Source organism: Oppia nitens, unplaced genomic scaffold (assembly GCF_028296485.1).
Source record: "Oppia nitens isolate AA-2021 unplaced genomic scaffold, nextdenovo-longstitch-racon4-pilon3 scaffold3_pilon_pilon_pilon, whole genome shotgun sequence".
In the NCBI taxonomy this organism is placed as follows: domain Eukaryota; kingdom Metazoa; phylum Arthropoda; class Arachnida; order Sarcoptiformes; family Oppiidae; genus Oppia; species Oppia nitens.
Window position 1 is genome coordinate 9895280 of NW_026533221.1, and position 21840 is coordinate 9917119.

Consider the following 21840-nt stretch of genomic DNA (forward strand, 5'->3'; position numbering starts at 1 on the left):
ACTAAAATTTTTCAGTAGTATTTGTTTAATATGATTTTTTAGACATTTTAAACATAAAATAAATAATTATAAATTAACAAAATAGATGTCATTAAATGTAATAAATATGTTTAGTTTTAATTGATTTAATCTAAATTAGTAATGCAATAGTCACTGTTCATATAATAAATTATAATTGAAATATTTTGAGTGTAACTAATAATTATTATTTTATATAAAATATTTAATATGACATTAATTAATGTATTGATACTTTTTATTTATATACATATACTTTATAACTTAATAGTATTTTATACAATATTTATTTTTATTAAAATATATTATTATAATAATAATTTCAACATAAAGTTTAATACAGTACTCATATACCATACATTACAATAATATATAATATGAATTAATAGTTTCAATTTAATCACAATTTACTCGCAAAACAAATGTTGTGATACAATACTAATTTTTTTCGGTGATCTATATCTATCTTCTCTATTGTTGACAACCGCCCACTCCTGTGGTTCAGCCGTACCGAACAATTCGTAGAATAGGCCGCCAAACAAACAGATACCGGCAGACAAATACCATATAGTATTCCATTGATGTCGAGCACCGGTAGCTTCCTGTACATCATACAGATAGTCGATCCATAAATCAAATATTTATATTAGTACTATAATTATTTGCTAATCAATTAGTTTTTTAAAAAACCCGATATACCCTGTGATCGAGCAATAGGCCGACAATCATAGGTCCAACAAATCCTGTGGCCGAGGCCAGTGTGTTGGCCACACCGAATACTGTTCCCGAAAAATCGGGTGCATATTCAACGATAACGCCATACTCGCCGCCTGTAATAAACCCGTAAACAAACATTGCCAACAATAATAAGGCAATGACTGCACTGCTATCGCACTCAACAATCGGCACAAGTATTAAACAAAGAGCACATCCAAACATTGCTTAAACAATATAAGTATAAATAAGTTATTAATTATTTTTTTAAATTATTGTTTTATAACTTATTTTTATACCTAAACTTTGAAAATTTTTACGGTTTCGTGTCTGTGAAAACCAACCCTTAGTCTGTATCCATGATGACAGCGGACTGCCCGCCAATAATGTTGTGCACAGTACCACATACATGAGCGCATTGAACCAACTGTTTGTATGTATTGCCATACCGAATATGCTGTCCAAATATTGGGGCATTTTTGTACACAACAAATAGTAGCCAAAACTACCTGTGCTTTTGACAATAATCGAGGCCCAGACCACTTTGGATGCCAATATACTGCGCCAAGGAATTGTCATATTTCGGGCCGATCTTGAACTTGGATTATTGGCTACTATATACTTGAGCTCACTATCAGTGATTCTGGAGTTTTCATCGGGACTATTGGTAACCAAAATACACCAAATTATAAACCAAATTACATGTACCAGTGATGTCATATAGAAAACTGATGGCCATCCTCGTAGAAAATCAGTTTTTATCAGATAGCCGGCCATTGGCATTGTTAGGACACCGCCGATATTGCCGGCAAATGTTGTACCCATTATTGCAAAGTTTTTCTCCGTTGTTGGAAACCATTTGGCAAATAACGAGAACATTGACGAATAGACTACACCGTGAAACGCACCGATTAGGACACGCATACAGACCAACAGTCCGTAGTGAATGTTGGCCAACACAGGTATCAGAGCGTTACAGACGGCCGGTGCAAATATACCCAAACCGGCCATCCATTTGGCACCGAAACGGTCGGCATAGGAACCAAACAATTGGGTGGCCGTATAGCCATAGAAATAGGATCCGAGTATTATTCCCTGTACTGAATCATTCCATTGATAGATACCCTTTAAAAAATATGTCAAACAATTAGTATATTTAATGAATGTTTTTTTTGATTAGATCTAGAAATTATAGTTTAAATATGACATACCTTACTGTCATGACCTGTACTTGTATTATAAGTGTCAACATTATAGCACAGATCTTGTGATTTGTGTCTGTCCTCACTAACCGATGTTGTTTCCTCTACCATAGCTATGATAGCCACACTCAGATTAGATCTTAAAATGTACAGAAGCGTACAGCCTAGACATCCCAATATACCTATTTGTAGACGACATGGCACTAATGGCTTATTTGTATTGATTACTTGTGTTGTTTTAATCCGAAATGACATTAATTTATTGTACTATTTTTAAAAATAAATAAATATCAGTATCTAATATAGTTATGCTTTTTAAATACTGTATTATTATTATGTCAACAAAATAAACAAAACAAAATTATTATATCAAAAATTATTAGTTGGCATATAAACTAACTAATATCAATATTAATGATCATGATCTATTATACTAATGATTATATATATAAATATATAAAACAATAACAAAAATTAGTTTTACTTTAGTTTATAAAATAAAATAATTATGAAAAAAATAATGACATTAATAAATTGCAAGCATTTGCGATAGTTCTCTAAGCATTAAATTAAGTTTTTTTTATTTTTATAATTTTTATTATTTTTGCTAATATTATATTGTGGATACTTTAAGATTATATATATGATAGTTATGTAAGTGTATAGAAATTATTAAATTATATGATAGCGTGTCTATTGTGTATATATACATACTGTACTAATAAATTAATACGTTATAAGTTATAATAAAAATTTTATAATAATTTTAATTACAGAATAAACGTTATGTGAAATATTTTATAATAATAATAGTTTTATTTTATTTGTTGCATTTACTGTACAATTATTTATTATATAAAATTTATTTAATATGATATATATAAAAAATAGATCTCTGTAATAAACAATTATTGCACAAAATTTACAATTATGGTTACAATTACTCAATTAAGTATTCAAGTTTCATATATTATGGCAATAATACATTAATTATCTACAGTAAAAAAAATTATATTAATTATTTATAGATTGTCATTTATTAGTTATTTTTTATAGTTATCATCTAAATTATTTTTTTTCATAATTTAATCATAATTTATCATATATTTTAATACATTAGTTGTTTAATAAACATTTGGTAATTATTTTAATAAAAATATTTAGCAATAAAAATTTAAATATAGTATTGATTAACTAAAAATTAATTCAATATTTTAACATATAATATTATTATTATTATTATATTGTAAACAGAGTATTTTATTGATAATTTTATTAATTATTTTATTATAATATAAAAATTCGCTTAAATAATATTATGATATTTTCTATCTAAATATTTATTTATAAGGTGGTAAATTTTTATAAGTTAATGCATCTAGTACTGTTTGATTAATAAAACACTTTGTAAAATAATTAATATAATATCTGTACAAAATATCAATAAATATAATACATAAAATTTATATAATTATTGTAAATGTATAATATGAAACATTACATTTTAGTATAATAATTCAATAAAACAGTTCATAAATAATATATTAAATTATAGTTTGTTTTTGTAAAAACTAAATCAAAAAATAAATATTTTTCATTTTATTTTTCTCACTTTATTTATTTTCTAATAAATTGTTGTGAAAAAACATAATGTTAAAAAATTTATCAAAAATTTGTTTAATATTTAATAAAGAATATAATTATCAATATAATTTTAGTCAAACTAATTTGTCAAAAGTTATAACTACAGTGGGTTTGAATACGATGCCATTTATCATGATTGATAAAAATGAAAATATTGAAAATGGTCATAAAATTATCCAGGTATGCGGTCCATTATTAATATTGATCAAAGATTTTGCCATAAAACATAATTATGCGTAAGTAATATTGTAGTATACATTTTATAAAAAAAAATAAATCTATATGTATGTTTACTTTATTTATTGTGTTATTTTATTATATAAATTTAATATAATATTTTGTTTTGTTTATTAGTATTAAATATATAGATTTCATTAATATTGAAAATGGTTTTGATGAAATAAAACAATTGCCCAGGGATATTATACTAATGGAGAAGCCATATTTTTTATTCAACGACATTGCTTATCTACTCAATCTAACCGAAACCAGTATAATCGGTTTTGATACAATTGGGCACATTGCCTATAGAAAATATCCAGGCTCAGATAATATGATTGATGATTTCAATGAATACTATTCAAAAATCATCATGGCCATATTAGTTACCGCCTGTATTGTTGTCGCCTATTTGTCAATATCCTATAAAAATAAACATGCTAACTTTATTGTCCAATTAATTAATAGATTGTTTGATATATTGACATCACTATATGCACCCCATAGGCCATCATTGGCCATTAGTGGATCTATTAGCTATAAAATTATTATATTTACCTGGCTACTATCGGCAATGTTTATATCAAAATACAATGGCAATCTTATATTGGAGTCAATGTTGCGATCAATTGACTATTCAAAAATCGACACTTGGTATGGCCTGTACGAGCACAGGGATGTTGTCATTATTGAACAAGATTCCGGAGCATTGAAGACATTTGTAGACAGTTCGCCAGATCATCCAATGGCTATGAATTTTGCTAAACGATTGATACCGTATGGAACCGATCAATACTTTAACAACACATTCATTGACTCCGTAATCGATGGTCTATATGATGGCAAAATGGCATACGTTAGCAATCGGTTAACATTGATCTATCATTTGATGCGTATGGCTAAACAAATTGATCGACGCAGGGGTGTAACCGATTTTTTGGATCAATTACATTTGTCTAAATATGGTAGTCATCAATTGGCTCATGCAATGCCAGTATCATTTAATGCCGTTTACATACTCAATCATCTCAATAGATTGTTAGTACTGTACAATTTAATTTTATATAACACTAATTTACATATTGATATTAAACATAAGCTATTAAATTAATTAAAAAAAATTTTTGTTATTATAGTATTTCTAATGTTAAGGAAACAGGTATCTATAATAAATGGATGGCCACTGTACTATCATATCACGGTTATGCCATACGGTTTGATATGGAACCGGTCAGAGATATTGTCAAGTTTGAGATATTGGTACTAGCACAGTTAGTCCAATTATTGTATTTATTTTTCTGTATATTATGTTTTTCAGTGATAATTGTTTGTTTAGAAATTGTGTTTTATAAATATAATGTTTTGTTAATAATAAAATTAATTTTGATAAAAATATTTTTTTTTAATAAATAACTATTTTTTGATAAACATATATACTATTAATCATGGTTAAGCAAGGTTTTGGAAAACTCGATCTTAGGGGGTCAGTTGGCTTAACCCCCTGTCCCCTGCTTAACCTTGACTATTAATATATATTTATACATATTTATAATATTGTAAACACTGTATACTTAAAACAATCAATAATTTATTATTTACTGTATTATAAAACGCATTAGTAATTTGTATTACTTATAATATTATGTTGAAATAAATAATTAATATTTATTATAATTATTTCGCAAAAACAAAATTAAAATAATAATTTACATTAACAGTAAACATTCATTAAAAATTTATTAACTAAATAACTAAAACAAATTATCAACAAACTATTATATAACTTATCATTACTATTATTACTATTTAATTTTTAATTATTGTAATATAAGATAATATTAAAATTTATTAAAAAAATCTTTTATTATTAACTTAAATTATATACCTAATAAATAGAGTATTTATTATACAGATTGTATTTTTGATATTATAGAAATATCATCATGCTCAATTGATTTTCTATTATCACTGTTAGCTATCAGTGACCACGATTGTGGTTCAGCTGTACCGCCCAATTCAAATGACAGTGCACCAAATGCAAAGATAGCACCCGATAAATACCAAACAATATCCCATTGATGTCGTATGCCATTACCTCCCTGTGCACATTAATTAATAGATTAGCAATAAATACTAATATACGAATAATACAATATATTTTATGAATTTATTTTGTAATACAAACCCCATTATCAAGTAATACACCGACAATCAGTGGCCCAACAAAACCGGTAGACGAGGCCAATGTGTTGGTCACACCAAACACAGTGCCAGCCATGTTGGGCGCATACTCTGGTACCACACCGTATTCACCGCCCGTTATAAATCCATAGGCAGCCATCCCTATCAACATCAATGCTATGGCAGCATTGTTATTACACTTAACTACTGGGATCAGTATCAGACATATGGCTGGTGTGATCAGTGCTATTGGATTATAACAGTTATATTTAGACGTATTAGTTATCTATAAAATATATAAAATAGTTTACCAAATGTATGAAAATTCTTGCGATTTCTGGTTTGCGAAATCCATTGCTTACTGCGAACCCAATCAGAGAAAGGACCGGCAGTTATGTTAAAAATACAGAGCATTCCGTACATCATTGAGTTAAACCACGAGTTAGACTGTATAGACATACCAAACACAGTGTCCAAATAGGTGGGCATTTTGGTGCACAACAAATAATAGCCAAATGAACCGCACATTCTGGTCATAATTGATGCCCAAACCGGTCGGGACAGGAATATAGACTTCCACGGAATGATCAGTTTGTTGTGATTGTGTGACTGGGGATTGTTTTCGGTAATATAGTCGAGCTCTTGAACACTGATATTTGGATCGTCTGATGGACTGTTATGTACAAAAAAGTACCACAAAACAAACCAAATAATATGTATGATTGATGTCAAATAGTAGGACGCAGGCCAACCGTCCAGAAAGTCGGCTTTGCATAGATAGCCGACTATTGGCATAGTAATGACACCACCAAAATTGCCAAAAAACAGTGTACCGCTTACGGCCAAATTTTTCTCAGTTTGCGGAAACCATTTGGCCATCAATGAAAAAACACTAGCGTATACTACACCGTGAAAGGCACCGATAAGCACACGCATAAAAACTACCAGTCCATAATGCCATTGAGATAATACCGGTATCAGTGCATTGAAAAGTGCCGGCAACATAATGCCCAAACAGGTCATCCATTTGGCGCCAAAACGGTCGGCATACGAGCCCAACATTTGTGTAACAGTATAGCCATAGAAATACGAGCCCAGTATAACTCCCTGTGTCGATGACGACCAATCATATTTGGGTCCCTAATTAGAAAAAATTGGATAATTATTATTGTTTAAATTATTATCAAATTATTTTGTATTATTACACTATATTTGAATTTAGTTTCATTTTGACGACTGTCCAAATCATAGCACAAATCATTGGTCGTCGCACTGTTGTCATCAGTCATGACCTTTGATTCGTTGACCATTGCAATGATGGCTACACTCAGATTGGATCGCAAAACATATAGCAGACAACAGCCGATACACCCGAGCAGACCAACGAACACCCGTTTCGGTACCACTGGCTTCCCATTGTTGGCCAACTTTTCATTTTTCATAATTAATATAATATTATTTTTCAATAAATAATATTTTAGATTAATATTAATAATATTATTATTTATATAATATTAATAAATAAAATATATGTTTTTTTCAATACTGGTTATACAGTATTTAGCAAATTTGGGACTTAAAAAGTAGAATATACTCTGTAACCCATTATTTTTTTTTTTGATAAGTTGTTATTTATAACCAAAATTCTATGTAATTCATATATTTTTATATATTCTGTTAGTAACGGTATGTTTTAAGACAAAGTGGTATTACTATATTACTCAAGTAGTAGTAGTAGTAATAGTCTAATAATAGTGTTCAATAATGTCACTTATAATAATAATAATAATAACATTAGAAATTTCAGCTAATTGTCTCAGTATTTATATAAAGTTTTATTTAATATATAAATAATTTACCGAAACATCATATGTATTAATGCAATAAAACTTTTTTATTTTTATTTTACTATAATAGATATATCCAATAAAAATAAATTGTATCATAATTTTTGTTTTTGTGTGGTATTTCGCTATTACATAATATAACATATTTCTCATTAGATAAATGTTATAATAAATAAATAAAATTTCACCTAAAAGTACTGTTCTTGAACTTTATTGATAAGTGTTTAGTTATGTAATTACTAATACAATATACATTATACATGTAATTCAATAAAAAAAATTAAGTAAAACAACTGTCCTCTAATAAAACTGATAAAATATCTTTAAAAAACGTCTTAATCGATTACCGGTATATATAGTATAGTCATAATTTTTATCAAAAAAATGGTTATAACGGGTTTTTATATTTTTATTTTCAAATAAATAGAGCTAGACAAAATAGTTTTTTTGGTTTAATATGAAAACATTTTAATAACATAAATTTGAGATCCAAGGCCAGGGAGGAAATGTATTGTATCTTATAAACTAAAAGATTTCAAAAATACTTTAAAAATTTAATTTATTACATAGATATAAATTTATTAATTCTAAATATCACAATTGGTTTTATGCGATAATAATATATAACATTTTTTTTTGTATATTACAAATTTGAACATTTTTATTTATTTTTTTTTAAATCTCGCCTCTTAGAGCTATGCTAAATTAAATGTTATTATTTTATTATTTAACACAAAATTTATATGATTTCATAGTTTATTAATAATTTATTTTCTTCTTGCATCATAACTTTTTTAAAAAACTGTGTCAACCGTTTTTGAAATCGATTTTATACATATATATATTATTTACTTAAAGGTTAATTCCCTGTTTAATAAATCATAAAAACTTGTACTACTAATACACATAAAAAGCATTACATTTATATAGACTATTGTATTTTTATAATAATAATAATTGAGCAGTAATGATAATGTATTTTTATTTAATTTTATTTATAAAAAATATAGAGTAAATTGTTCATGATCAATCAAATAGGCCAATAGAGTACATCTACAATTAGCACTTAAACAATATATTATTATAGTATAAATAAATATATACAAAAATATATAATAAGCAAAAAAATGAATTAACTAAAAAAATTCTGCTTATTGTGACTAATAATAACTAAAAATATAATACAAAAAAATTTAACAAAATTTTTTTAATTGTAAAATATTTTTTGAATTATGTACTGAAATTTGTATTTTTTGAAACTAGATTGATCTAGTTTCTTTTATTATACTGTAGTATTGTAAATTACAGTCTGTAATTGATTAACATTGATATGTGTAAAATAATTAAAATTAGATTGCAATTCATATAAATCAAATGTTTATATGACAAATATAGTTACTATGGCATAGTATATGTATAATTTTTATTATATTGTCCTCGGTATAATTAGTTAGTAACAGTTTTAATGTTTTTTAAATTATTTCAAATAATAAATAACATTAATAACTCAAACTATTATTTTTTATTTTTATAATTTTAATATATTAATTAATTATAATAGATATTATTTTGAATGAATGAATAAATAAAAATGTAAAAACAATTCTAAAAAATAGTAATTTATTATATTTTGTTATATTATTATTATTATTATTATTATTATCAATATAATTATTATTAATAATGCACTTAATGTTGATATTTAAGCAAATATTGTATAAAAAATTAATAATTATGATTTACTATAAAAATTAAAATAAACATCATATTTCTGGTGTAGTACTAATTATTATTATAGTAATTATATTAATATTTACTATTTATACAATTGAAAAAGTAAAAATAATTATTATAAATAATTTACCTTATAATTATAGCGATATTGTTTAGTGGCAAGTAATGGTACATGCTCATTATTGAAATAACTTGATTGAATATCGTTAAATGACATAATTTAACAATTGAAAATAATAATCTGCTAATGTTAGTTTAATTTACTACATAAATAAAAATAATAAATTACAACAAAATAAAAACATTAAAAATCTATTTTATAGTATATTTAATGTTTTCCTATGTTTATATTTAAAGTATTAACATATGATTGATTGATATAAATATTTATAAAAAATAAAACAAAATTTTAGCGTTAATTAAGTGCGATGTTCTCAATATTAAAATTTTAATTCATTAAACCCTATTATATACAGTATTACTTATATTTAGTGAAATCTATTAAATGTAATGTAATATTTTTAATAAATATAATATTATTAACTATTGATTTAATATAAATAACACACTTTTATCAATTTTATACATTTATATATATATATATACTTAATTGATAATTTATTATTCAATTTGGTAAAAAACTATAAAATATTTTGACAGCACTAAAATGAAAATTACATTTTATTTAAGAGTAATTATATTAAATTTTGATACATAATATTTATTACATATAAATAATAATAATAAATATTATTATGATAGTCACGATGTTTAATTTTTTATAAATAAAATGATATTATTATTAAATGAATAAATTAAAAACATATAGAGTAGTTATTGTGTGTATATATATATAATAAGACATATATTATAAAAAATAAAATTAGCAATCATCATGAAAATCAAAAAATAAACTGATAATTAAATAAATTGTATAACAATTGTCTTAAAGTATCATCAATGCTAGTCATACATAAAAAAATAATTAATAGTATTTACAGTAAAACATAATTATTTTATAACAATTATTTTTTTTGTTATTTTTGTCTTATGATTATAGCATACAGTTTAAAAAATAATACAATTACTAACTAAACAATTAAATGAGATTTACAATAACAATAGAAAATAAAATTAAAAATATTACTTATTAATTATTTTCATATTATTATTATTATTATTAATTTTTTATATTAATTATTTTTTTAGATAATAAATTAAAAAATTAAAACATTTCACCATTATACATTTTCATTAACATTTTTATCGTTATCCTGATGTTTAATTTTATTATTATGTTGTTTAGTCATCAATGTGTCGCTGACATCATCACAACCGCTATTATTATTAGCGATAGCCCAGTGCTGGGGTTCGGCCGTACCGAACAGTTCATAGACAAGGGCACCAAATATATAGACCGCAGCCGATGTATACCAAACAATGTTCCACTGATGTCGGACTCCTGACGCCTCCTTTTTTAAAATTATTTTGTTGATAATTATTTATTATTTATTTATTTTTATCCCAAAATTTTAATATCAATAAAACTATTAACTTTTTTTTTAAAAAAATGTTATATTTTTAAAATACATACACCATAGTCGAGTAGCAATCCAACAAATAATGGTGCCATAAAACCGGTAGTCGAGGCCAGTGTGTTGGTCACACCGAACACAGTGCCCGCGTAATTAGGCGCGTACTCGGGTATGGCTGCGTACTCGCCGCCAGCAAAGCCAAATCCAAACAAAAACATACCGACCAATAATACAGATATTACGGCATTGCTATCGCAGCCGACCATCGGTATGATGAGCACCGATATGCAGGCACAGGTCATGCCTATTCAAAATTAATAATACATTTTGTTAATTTAAATGATAAAATTTGATGGCCTAATGAATTATTATTATATTAATATTACCGAAAGTTTGGAAATTTTTTCGAGTTCTTGTCAATGATGTCCACTGCTTGCTGGCCACCCATGTGGTCAGCGAACCGGAACCCAAAACAGATAGACCCAGTGTTGCATAAAATAATGAATTAAACCAACTGTTTGTTTGTATTGACAAACCAAACACAGTGTCCAAATATGATGGCATTTTGGCGGCTAATATATAGTAGCTAAAGGCACAGCATATTTTCGTAACCATTGATGCCCAGACCACACGGGATAATAGTATGGCCCTCCAGGGAACCTGCAAATTGCGTACAGTTTTGCTACCGGTGCTACATTTATTAGCATTTATATACTTAAGCTCGTCGTCGCCAATACGGGGATCGTCTGCCGGACTGTTATGCACGAAACAAAACCACATAATAACCCATAGTATGTGCATCAGTGATGTCACATAGAAAACTGTTGGCCAACCATCGAGTATTGGCAGTTCGCACAGATACCCGGCCAATGGCATTGTTATGACACCACCCAAATTGCCGGCAAACAATATACCAGTTACTGGATATGTCATCTCTGATTGAGGAAACCATTTGGCAAACATTGAAAACAAACATGAAAATACAACACCATGAAAGGCACCCATAAGCAGCCGGACAACCACTACGGCCATATAGTGTATGCTGGCCGCTGCCGGTATAAATGCATTGAGAATTGCCGGTATGAATACGCCAAATCCAATCATCCATTTGGCACCAAACCGGTCGGCAAATGTACCGCAAAACTGGGTCAGTGTATAGCCATAGAAATATGAGCCGAGAACTATGCCCTGAACCGATTGACTCCAATCGTATTGAATCTAAATGTTTTTTTTAAAGTGATAAACATAGGTATAGCTAAAAACTATTTGAAATCAATTGAGACTTACGGTACAGTAGTAGAAGCACTACTTGTAGCAGTAGTAGTAGTATTAGTAGTAGTACTCACTTTGCCTGTAATATCATTGTTATCAGTTGTAGTAATATTAACAATACTATTGATGTCATAACAGATATCCTGATTATTATTATTAAAATTATTGGTGTTATCACTATTGACAGCACTGTTATTATTAATGTTTGTTTCGGTTGTCAACAAGAGTTTTTCGTCGACCATCGCTATGATGGCCACACTAAGGTTGGACCGGACAACAAACAATAGCATACAACCCAGTGAACCTAAAACACCTACCGTCACCCGACACGGTATGACTGGCGGTTTGTTTATTTTAGCGTATTTAATATCACACATAATAATAATTAATTAGAGATTTCTATTTTGTATTAAAAAAAAATAAATATTAAAAATTTGTAACTAATTTTTTTAAAAAAATAATTTCATACACTAAACGCATTACATTTAACCTGTATATAGTAGCAGCAGAATCACTGGTTTGTTATAGAGAGTGAGAAAGAGAGATCATATGAGTACTAAAAACAATCGATTCAATTCTGGTTTAGACCGACTCTCCCGTCAGTCTCCCATTCCTAATGTCATAACACAGACACAATTATTTTTTGTAGTATATATACATTACACACAGTATATACTGTTTCAATCAATAACCTGTATTTTACTACTACTATGTTGTGATGTAATACTAGTATATTTCACTCATCCTCTCTCTCTCTCTCCTCAAATGTATGCCTTTTATTCTCACTATTCTATATAATAGTTTGACATTCAGCTAACTTTCAACATTTATATTAATATATTCTGTATATATATATATATATATACTGTAAAAACCATGTGCTCCCTATTGCCATTACTATACTACTAAATAACAAACTAAACTATCATCTAAATGTATTAATATTTAGTAAGCCCTTGGAAACAAATAAATTTTTGTTTCATATAAATTGTTTCACAATATATATAATATATGCATCTAATTGATGTGTTGTTGTTTTTTTTATTTGACATATTTGACATAAATTTACATGTACTCTATGAATGTATTATACAAATGTAGCTATTTTTAGTTTGGGTTTAATTTAAAATTTAAATGATTAGTTTTTCCTAGTGTCATAAAAATATTAGTTTTTTATATGTTCAAAGTTATGACTGAAATTTTATTAATTTTACATTTATTAATATTAAATAATTACTGTTTGTTTAACTGACAATGTTTGTAGCATTAACAACATATAAATATATAGTTATTGATAGATATATAGATAGCTACAGGTATATAAATTTTAATTGATGAATATTATTAATAAATTAACGTACTGTATATTAATAACAATTAATATATTATTAATAGAATTTATTCAGAATATTAAAGATAATAAATTATATGAATTTGTAATAAAATTTTAATTGTCAAAGTAATTATATTTATTTTATTATTAAATTTTTGTTGTGTTTAAAGTTTCAAATAAAATTGTTTTATTATACAGAAAAAACGATAAATTCATATAAATAATTACTAAATGTCTTATAACTTGAGTCAAACATTTGCTGTCATTGAAAAAAACATATAATATTAGAAAAATACTGTATAAACAAAATATTATATATATATATATATATATATATAGAGAGAGAGAGAGAGAGAGAGAGAAATAAAACAAAACATTTTATCATAAAACGGATTCATTTAATTGAAAATTCAATTTTTTACTAAAAACGATAAATATTTAAATAAATATTTATTTATAAAATTTTTGTTATAAAATACCAATAACTAAAATTAAAAATTAATTTAATTCATTGCTATACGTTTCATAAATATTACTAATGTCACTATCGGTAAAGTTTGGAAATTTGGTCAACGGTTTGACGCCCGCCGGAACCTGAATCAATGGTTTATCATACTTACCGCCGGTCAGATGCACCGGTATATATTCAGGTGCAATATAGCCATCTAATTCGCTGCTCGATATGGGCTTATAAATCGCCCGGAGCTCGTCGTTCATAAACGATACGACAATTTTGGCCACAAAATTCAATAGCCACGGCAAGTCTATGCTCAACAAATATTTCGGACCTTTCGGATAGCGGGACTGTAATGTGTTGACAACAAAACTGTTGAGATCCATGTCTACATTGCTCAATGATTGTTGGCTACAATCGCTGACCATTGCCCAACCGCCTTTGTGAGTATTATTTCGGTCGTAAAGTTCTAACCAATAGACGATATAGTGTTTGGCCATATCATACCATTTGTCTTCATCGCATTTATGATGTCTGTGCATCTGAAGCCATAGCACTTGACGTCCCTCCCGGTCCCGACAGAACTGCAAAAATTCGCCGATTCTATATAACTCTTCGGGAAATGAACTTTCGGTCAGATCGTTGACACCAAACTGTTTGCGCCATTTCATTGTGTCGACCAATGAGTCCAGTGCTTCGTCTTCCGTATTGCTGACCAATAGGAACCGTTCGATCCACCAGTCCTTCAGTCTAACCATTTCGATGTCTCGTTTGTCAAACTCATAGCTGGACTTATTGACTATCGATAAAAACTTTTGACGCATTTCATCAAATACACTGACAGTGTTGTTGGTGTTGTTGTTGTTGTTGTTATCGGTTTTATTTAAATATATTGTTATTGCTTTTGGTTTTAATGATTTTGTCGACTAATTATATTAAGTAAATGTAAAGTAAAATATAATATTATTATTAAATTAAAAATAAAATAATTTAGTAAAAAAATAAAATTTTTAATTAATTATTATTATTTATTAAAAAAATAGCTTACATATTTTGACAAATAAGTTACATATACTATAAATATAAGTAAAACTATTAAACTGATAATAACTATTATACTGCAAATCCATTTGCATTTACTACCCATTATTACATTTTCATTTAATAATTTTGAATTTATAAATTTATAAATTTTTATTTCAAACAAATATTATTTATATGCTGGACAAAATTAGAAAATTTTATGCATGCACATTAAATATATGTTTTTTTTTCATTAACTAATCTAACTTATTAATGCATAGTTTATATTTAATTAAACATATCAATACTTATTTGATATATCAATGATATTAAATATAACTTAATGTGAAAATTAAAATTGTATAATTATTTTTTTAAATTTTAATAATTGCTATCAACAGTATATAAATAAAATTAAAATAATTTAAAAACGCTTAATATATTCTCTATAAATTACAATTAATTATTTATATAATACATTACTTGTTTTTAATTATAAATAGATTTGTTTTTTAAAAAAGTAAATTTTTATAGTCTAAAATATTTCTAATAAATAATTTATTTAATGTTTAAATTAAGCAAAAATTAAAATTAGAAAAAATAGTTAAATGAATAAGTTTTTATATATATAATATAACAATGTTTAGTCAATCAATGTTCAATTGATTTCATGACAACATATATATTTAAATAATTAATTTTTTGAAGATTAACTATAATAACAAAAATTTATTATAATAAATAATTTTATAATTTTATTGTAGTTTTGTTGATAGTATCCAAATAAACATAATATTGTAGAAAGATTTTTGTAATTTTTGCAATTTTTTTGTACTTAACATTTTGTTTGTTAAATATGAATAACTATGTATATTGTATTTAGTGTCAGGGCAAATTCTATGCCTCGTTTAATTTTCCAAAAATTTTGTAATTGGGAATTCCAAGGGAATTTATTATTTTTTTGCTACCACTTATTGAATGCGTTACCATTAAAAAAAATTTTAAATGCTATTATCTGGACAATCGTAATAGTAAATAAAAAAAATGATCAATTATAAATATATTCACTATAAAATTGTATTATTATATATATAACAATTGCCATAGTCATTTTTATATTTACACAGAGAAACATAATATTTGTAAATAGATAGAAAATTGACCATGTTCATTGTTGCATATAATTAATAAATAGTTTTTATTGACTATATCGACACTGTAGTCAACTTTACTAAAACATTTGTCCAAAATTATATTTATGACAAATACAGTATATATACAGTATATTTATACAATAGTTGTATCTAACAATTACAACATATTTATAATTTATATTATGTTCATAATTGATAAGTTTTAATCATTTTAAATCGTTTTTTAAAAAAATTATTAAATAATTTGTATTTATTAGTAAACCTATTAAAAATTTAAAAACAATTAATTTTTTAATTGATATTATAATATATTATTTAAGATACAAATTTTGCATAACAACAAATTTATAATATATTTATTAATAATTATTATTTTTATAAAAAATATATACTAAAAAAGTAAATTAAAGTATAAAATTTTTTTAAAAATCAAATTAATCTAAAAAAACATATTTAAAAACAGCAAAAATCATTTGAAATGTATGTCGCAATATCAGTGAGACTATCAATTGACCGGATGTGACGCCCATACCGATGACCCAGTCCTTGGCCACATTCATACGATAGCCAGCATTGCTGGTATCGGTGCCGTCACCTGTTCGCGAACACCGTTGTCTTATCAGTTCATTGGATGGCTTTTTCAGATCGTAGGCCAGTCCGCACCACTCAAAAAAGTTTATCAACAGTGTTGTCAAATTGAAATTACATTTCCAGCCATACTCGGAGGCCGAGTAGTCCCAGGGAAACGTATGGTGATAGTTATGGTAACCTTAATAATAATAATAATATATGAATTAAAAAACTAACAAAATAATCGATTTCATTATATAATTATACGTTTGAAACTATGTTTCATAAATTATGTTTAACAAATATAATACAGTATATATATATATATATAACTATTAATATTATTTATTATTTATTACATACCCTCTCCAAAAGCAAAATAGATAACTGAGTTATTCTCCCTGGGTCCAATATGGCGATCATAGGGTCGGTTACCCTCCAAATGTGCCAGACTATTGACAAGCCACGTGCAATGTAGTACATACACGTACCGAAAGCATACACAACCCAAAAACGCGTACCAGAGTCGCTCATTCCAAACATAATAGGGCACGAGTGTAGGTATGACACCCCATATCAATATAATGAGTGGTACATAGAATCGGCGTTGAAATCGTACGATAGGGTCGGCCCATACATCACTCATATCAACAGTTATACCTTAATATCAATAATATTAATATTAATAAGTTTAATGTAAAAATAATTATTTGGTATTTTATTTTTTTAACTCTAGTATTATTTAATATTTTATTAATTAATTATAATTTATTTAGATTAATACTGTTTGATCGATTAATTAGTTTACATATACCAAGCGCCGGTGGTTCAGTGGTAGAATGCTCGCCTGCCACGCGGGCGGCCCGGGTTCGATTCCCGGCCGGCGCATTTTTTGTAGTTTTTTTAGAAATTTAAAATAATTTTTTTTATTAAATTATTTTTAAGATTAATCATATATTTTACTAACTAATTTTAATATCAATCTATCTTTTTTACTTATTGAAAAATATACTCATTGACTCATATACTTATTATAGTAGAATTTATTATTATTATTATTTTCGTTTTGTAATAAAGTCAGACATTTCGTTTTTATTTTTGAAAAAAAATCTAAATGTAAAATAATTATTAAAAAAAATTGCGCCGGCCGGGAATCGAACCCGGGCCGCCCGCGTGGCAGGCGAGCATTCTACCACTGAACCACCGGCGCTTTGCTTATGTAAGCAAGTTTTAGCGATCAACCGGTTGTATAATAAATTAATAAATTAAATCATCCGTTTAGAGATAGATATTAAAAGCACATATGGTTTTTAAAATAACATTATTTATCATTTAGTAAATTATTACATAATGTACTGTAATTTTTACTTTTATATACAATAATTATTTCAATCAATTTTTTTCTAATAAACAATTGTTATCACTTTTAAATTAATAATAATATTAAAAATCTACTAATTTGTAAATATCATTACAATGTTCTATAACTTATATGTATTAAAAAATTATTTCATAAATACATAAACATTTAGAGCATTCTAATAGTAATTGTATTATTATATAAATTATAATAATAGAAACAATTCTATAATCAATAGTTTGTTTGTTTAATGTTTAGAGTTTTATGTCAAACATTTTTTTCATACATTTAAAATAGAGTCAAAATATTTAAATATAAATTATATTAAGTTTATTTGGAAAAATATAAATGTATGTTAAGTGAGAAAATTGAAAATACTGATCAATAAACTCAATGAATTTTATATCACTTTATAATAAAATATTAATATCTCTTAGTATTTTTAAATAAAAATATTTTCGTATGTTTATTATTATTAATATATAAATATTACGTATTTTTTTACTTTTCTTTTTAAAATTGTTGTTAAATAAAATAACAAAATAATTGAAAAATAATAATATTGTCCTAAATAGAAGTGAAAATATTTTCAAACAGATAGTATTGTATTTTTATTAATAGCTATAAAAAAGTATTATTTTTTAAAATAACAAATGATATAAAAATAATATAAATGTTTTATTTATAAACTTAAAAAAAATCTATGAATATCTTCTATTAATTTAAACATTCAATAGTTTAATAAATAATATATAATTTTTTTCATACATTTCTTTCATTTGATTGATATAATATCGTATTGTTTGCCCGCAAAAAAAATTAATGCTAAATATTTCCATAAAATTATATATAAACAAACATTTTTTTTAATAGTAAAACAGGAATTTTTTTATGCGAAAAATTTACCCAAAAATAACTGTTCCCAACATTTCAACATAATTATCAATTACACAAAAGAGGGTCTAATAGGGTCAATAGAGGTGATACCGTTTTTTATTAACTCAAGTTTTACTATCTTATACTGTATACAATCTTATATATATATAGGTTCTCCATTTGTATTAAATTATTTTACAATTAAGTGCATTAAATTAAATTAACAATATTTTTTCCTAAAAAAACCGATTAAAAAATAGATAGCGATATAAACATTAATAAATTATTACATATAATTTATTATATAATGCGCGCACAAACACACACACACATACATACACTCACGCATATTATCAGTTAAATCTAAATCTTTTTATATGCAATTAAAATATATACTAAATTTATATATAATATTATATGTATGCTATAAATTAAATATTTCTATTGTATGCTCTATGCATATACAGTATGTATTATAATATATAGATTAAAAATCCTAAAAAAAGCTGACCTTTATGTTTGACATCCTTGTGCTTCTTCAACAATAGCCATCCCATGTGCGAGAAAAAGAAGCCCCGATTGGCATTATGGGGGTCGGCATTGGTCTCACTGTACTTATGGTGGACCCTATGATCGCGACTCCATTCATAGATATCGTTTTGTAGGGCCATTGTATTAGCAAATGCTAATAATAGTCTATAAAATATAAATAAAACTATTATTTGTTTAATGTAAATATATACAATAATTTTTGTCCTTAATTTCTAGTATGTTATCACATTTGTTATTATTTGAAATATAATATTTAAAAAAAAATAATAATTTTTAAGTAATTTCATACAATTTTGTTATGTTTATTTTAATGTTTAATCATGAATATTTTTAAAATATATTAGTTGTTTAAGATTTTTAAAATTATTTAATAAATTATTGTCAAAATTTTATAAATAGAAAATTATATACAGATTAAATTATTTATTTAACTAATTAATCAGATTTTTGTTATTAAATATAGATTAGATCAGTATATTCTCTCTTTATATTAAAAAATTGCTAAATAATTTAAAATTTAAGAACTAATTTACTAAAACATAAATTATAAATTTCATATAAATTACAAACTGATTACAATTATTTTACAATTAAAGATTATACTATAGTTATCTTATTATTTAGCAATTTTTTTAGTAATAATAATACATAAAAAGTTATCACATTAATATATTATCGGTACAACTATCAGACAATTTATCATTTTTAAATATATATTAAAATAGCAAATTTAATCATTTTATAATATAATAATAATATAATAATATTTTTTTTTGAATTTTTGATTTAAAAATAAGCACAGTTTAGTTAATGACTGAATTAGGCTAACCTGAGCGGCCATTTGGCTTTATAGCTACGATGTGACCACAACCGATGAGCGCCGGCAGTAATGCCCAGAGATGACGAAAATAGGCCAAACAGAAAGGTGGCCACTGCTGTCTGCCATTTCAGTTCATTGATGAAAATAAATAGAAACCATCCATAGAAGGCCAGTACATGCAAAATGGACAGTAGGATAACGTTTCGCCAGACAATCTCACTGGTCTTATATGAATAGTTCTCGCCATTAGTGTACTGATGGCCATCATTACTGTCATTAGTGATGGTGGTGTTGCTATCACTGCTGGTATTGTTAACACTGTTACTACTCGTGGCTACTGTTCCCCTGTGAACAGACTTCAGCTCGTTATCGTTGGCCGGATGTTCATATGAGCCAAACTTTGGTGCCATTTATACTTTTATTGTCTGTTGTGGTGTCTGTCCGCACCCGTGGCTCTCAATAGGTATGGATTTGTCGACGACAACACAGATAACAAACACACACTAATACACAGAAACAATAATTAAATGTTATATATATATATCTATCAAATATATATCTATATTAGGAATAAAAACAATTTTAGATATATTTAAAGATATTAAAATAGTTAACAATACATTTAATTGTCATAAGTTGTGAAATAATAGATTAAATGTGTAATTGAAAGCTAATGTTTATAACTGGCAATCAACTAGTCATTCACTGGAGATATTTTTGGGTCAGTTATCAAAAAATAACATCACTAATAGTTTTTTAAGTTTATAATTTGCTTATAAAATTTGTCAATTAGAGGAAAATACCAAAAGAAAAACTTTTAAATATTAATACTAATGAATATATCAAAAATGATTACTATTCTTATGTTTTAAGCACTGAAATTACAGTATATTTTTGGTATATTTTTTTATCATTAAAATCTCCAATAATATAGTCAAACATTTACTACTTAAAAGAAATTTATTATTTTTTCTGTCTTTTATATAACAATAAAATAATAAATTATTTTACAGTATTTTAAATATTGATAGTAATCACATAAACAATAATTTTTTGACACTTGAAGCTAAATTATTCAACACACAAGACATCATCATTAATATATAAAATTTAAAAAAAAAAATTATGTTGGTTTTTATGATTATAATCAAATATTAATGTTTTTCATTAACAGATATTATATTTGGAAATAACCAAACTTGAAAGATATTTATCATTAAGACAATAATAAATTACAACAATATATTAGCAATTGTTATTTACAGTAGTAATGCACTGATTATATAAAGTCTATGTAATGAACAAAAAATAACTTCATTGTTAATATTAATT

At 25.7% G+C, this 21840-nt stretch overlaps 4 protein-coding genes and 2 non-coding genes across 6 annotated transcripts; 1 reads left to right on the forward strand and 5 right to left on the reverse strand.

Moving 5' to 3' along the window:
• Positions 1 to 425: 425 nt before the first annotated feature.
• LOC128958258 (uncharacterized) lies at positions 426 to 7365 on the reverse strand. Its single transcript, XM_054304074.1, has 8 exons — positions 7184 to 7365; positions 6290 to 7118; positions 5983 to 6224; positions 5708 to 5896; positions 1944 to 2201; positions 1032 to 1857; positions 718 to 959; positions 426 to 620 (listed from the first exon to the last, which is right to left on the reverse strand). Exons 1-8 carry the CDS (start codon positions 7286 to 7288, stop codon positions 426 to 428), a joined length of 2886 nt encoding a protein of 961 aa, XP_054160049.1. The 5' UTR covers positions 7289 to 7365.
• A 3435-nt stretch (positions 7366 to 10800) lies between these two features.
• On the reverse strand, positions 10801 to 12743 carry LOC128958259 (putative inorganic phosphate cotransporter). The gene is made up of 4 exons (XM_054304075.1): positions 12441 to 12743; positions 11481 to 12312; positions 11154 to 11398; positions 10801 to 11031 (listed from the first exon to the last, which is right to left on the reverse strand). Exons 1-4 carry the CDS (start codon positions 12741 to 12743, stop codon positions 10801 to 10803), a joined length of 1611 nt encoding a protein of 536 aa, XP_054160050.1.
• A 205-nt stretch (positions 12744 to 12948) lies between these two features.
• On the reverse strand, positions 12949 to 15031 carry LOC128958260 (motile sperm domain-containing protein 2-like). The gene is made up of 2 exons (XM_054304076.1): positions 14220 to 15031; positions 12949 to 12979 (listed from the first exon to the last, which is right to left on the reverse strand). Exons 1-2 carry the CDS (start codon positions 14975 to 14977, stop codon positions 12949 to 12951), a joined length of 789 nt encoding a protein of 262 aa, XP_054160051.1. The 5' UTR covers positions 14978 to 15031.
• Positions 15032 to 16061: 1030 nt separating this feature from the next.
• Positions 16062 to 21038, reverse strand: LOC128958261 (stearoyl-CoA desaturase 5-like). The gene is made up of 5 exons (XM_054304078.1): positions 20518 to 21038; positions 19648 to 19832; positions 17264 to 17560; positions 16792 to 17099; positions 16062 to 16073 (listed from the first exon to the last, which is right to left on the reverse strand). Exons 1-5 carry the CDS (start codon positions 20916 to 20918, stop codon positions 16062 to 16064), a joined length of 1203 nt encoding a protein of 400 aa, XP_054160053.1. The 5' UTR covers positions 20919 to 21038.
• On the forward strand, positions 17718 to 17788 carry Trnag-gcc (transfer RNA glycine (anticodon GCC)). Its single transcript has one exon. It is a non-coding gene; the product is annotated as a tRNA-Gly (tRNA).
• On the reverse strand, positions 18040 to 18110 carry Trnag-gcc (transfer RNA glycine (anticodon GCC)). Its single transcript has one exon. It is a non-coding gene; the product is annotated as a tRNA-Gly (tRNA).
• Positions 21039 to 21840: the final 802 nt, after the last annotated feature.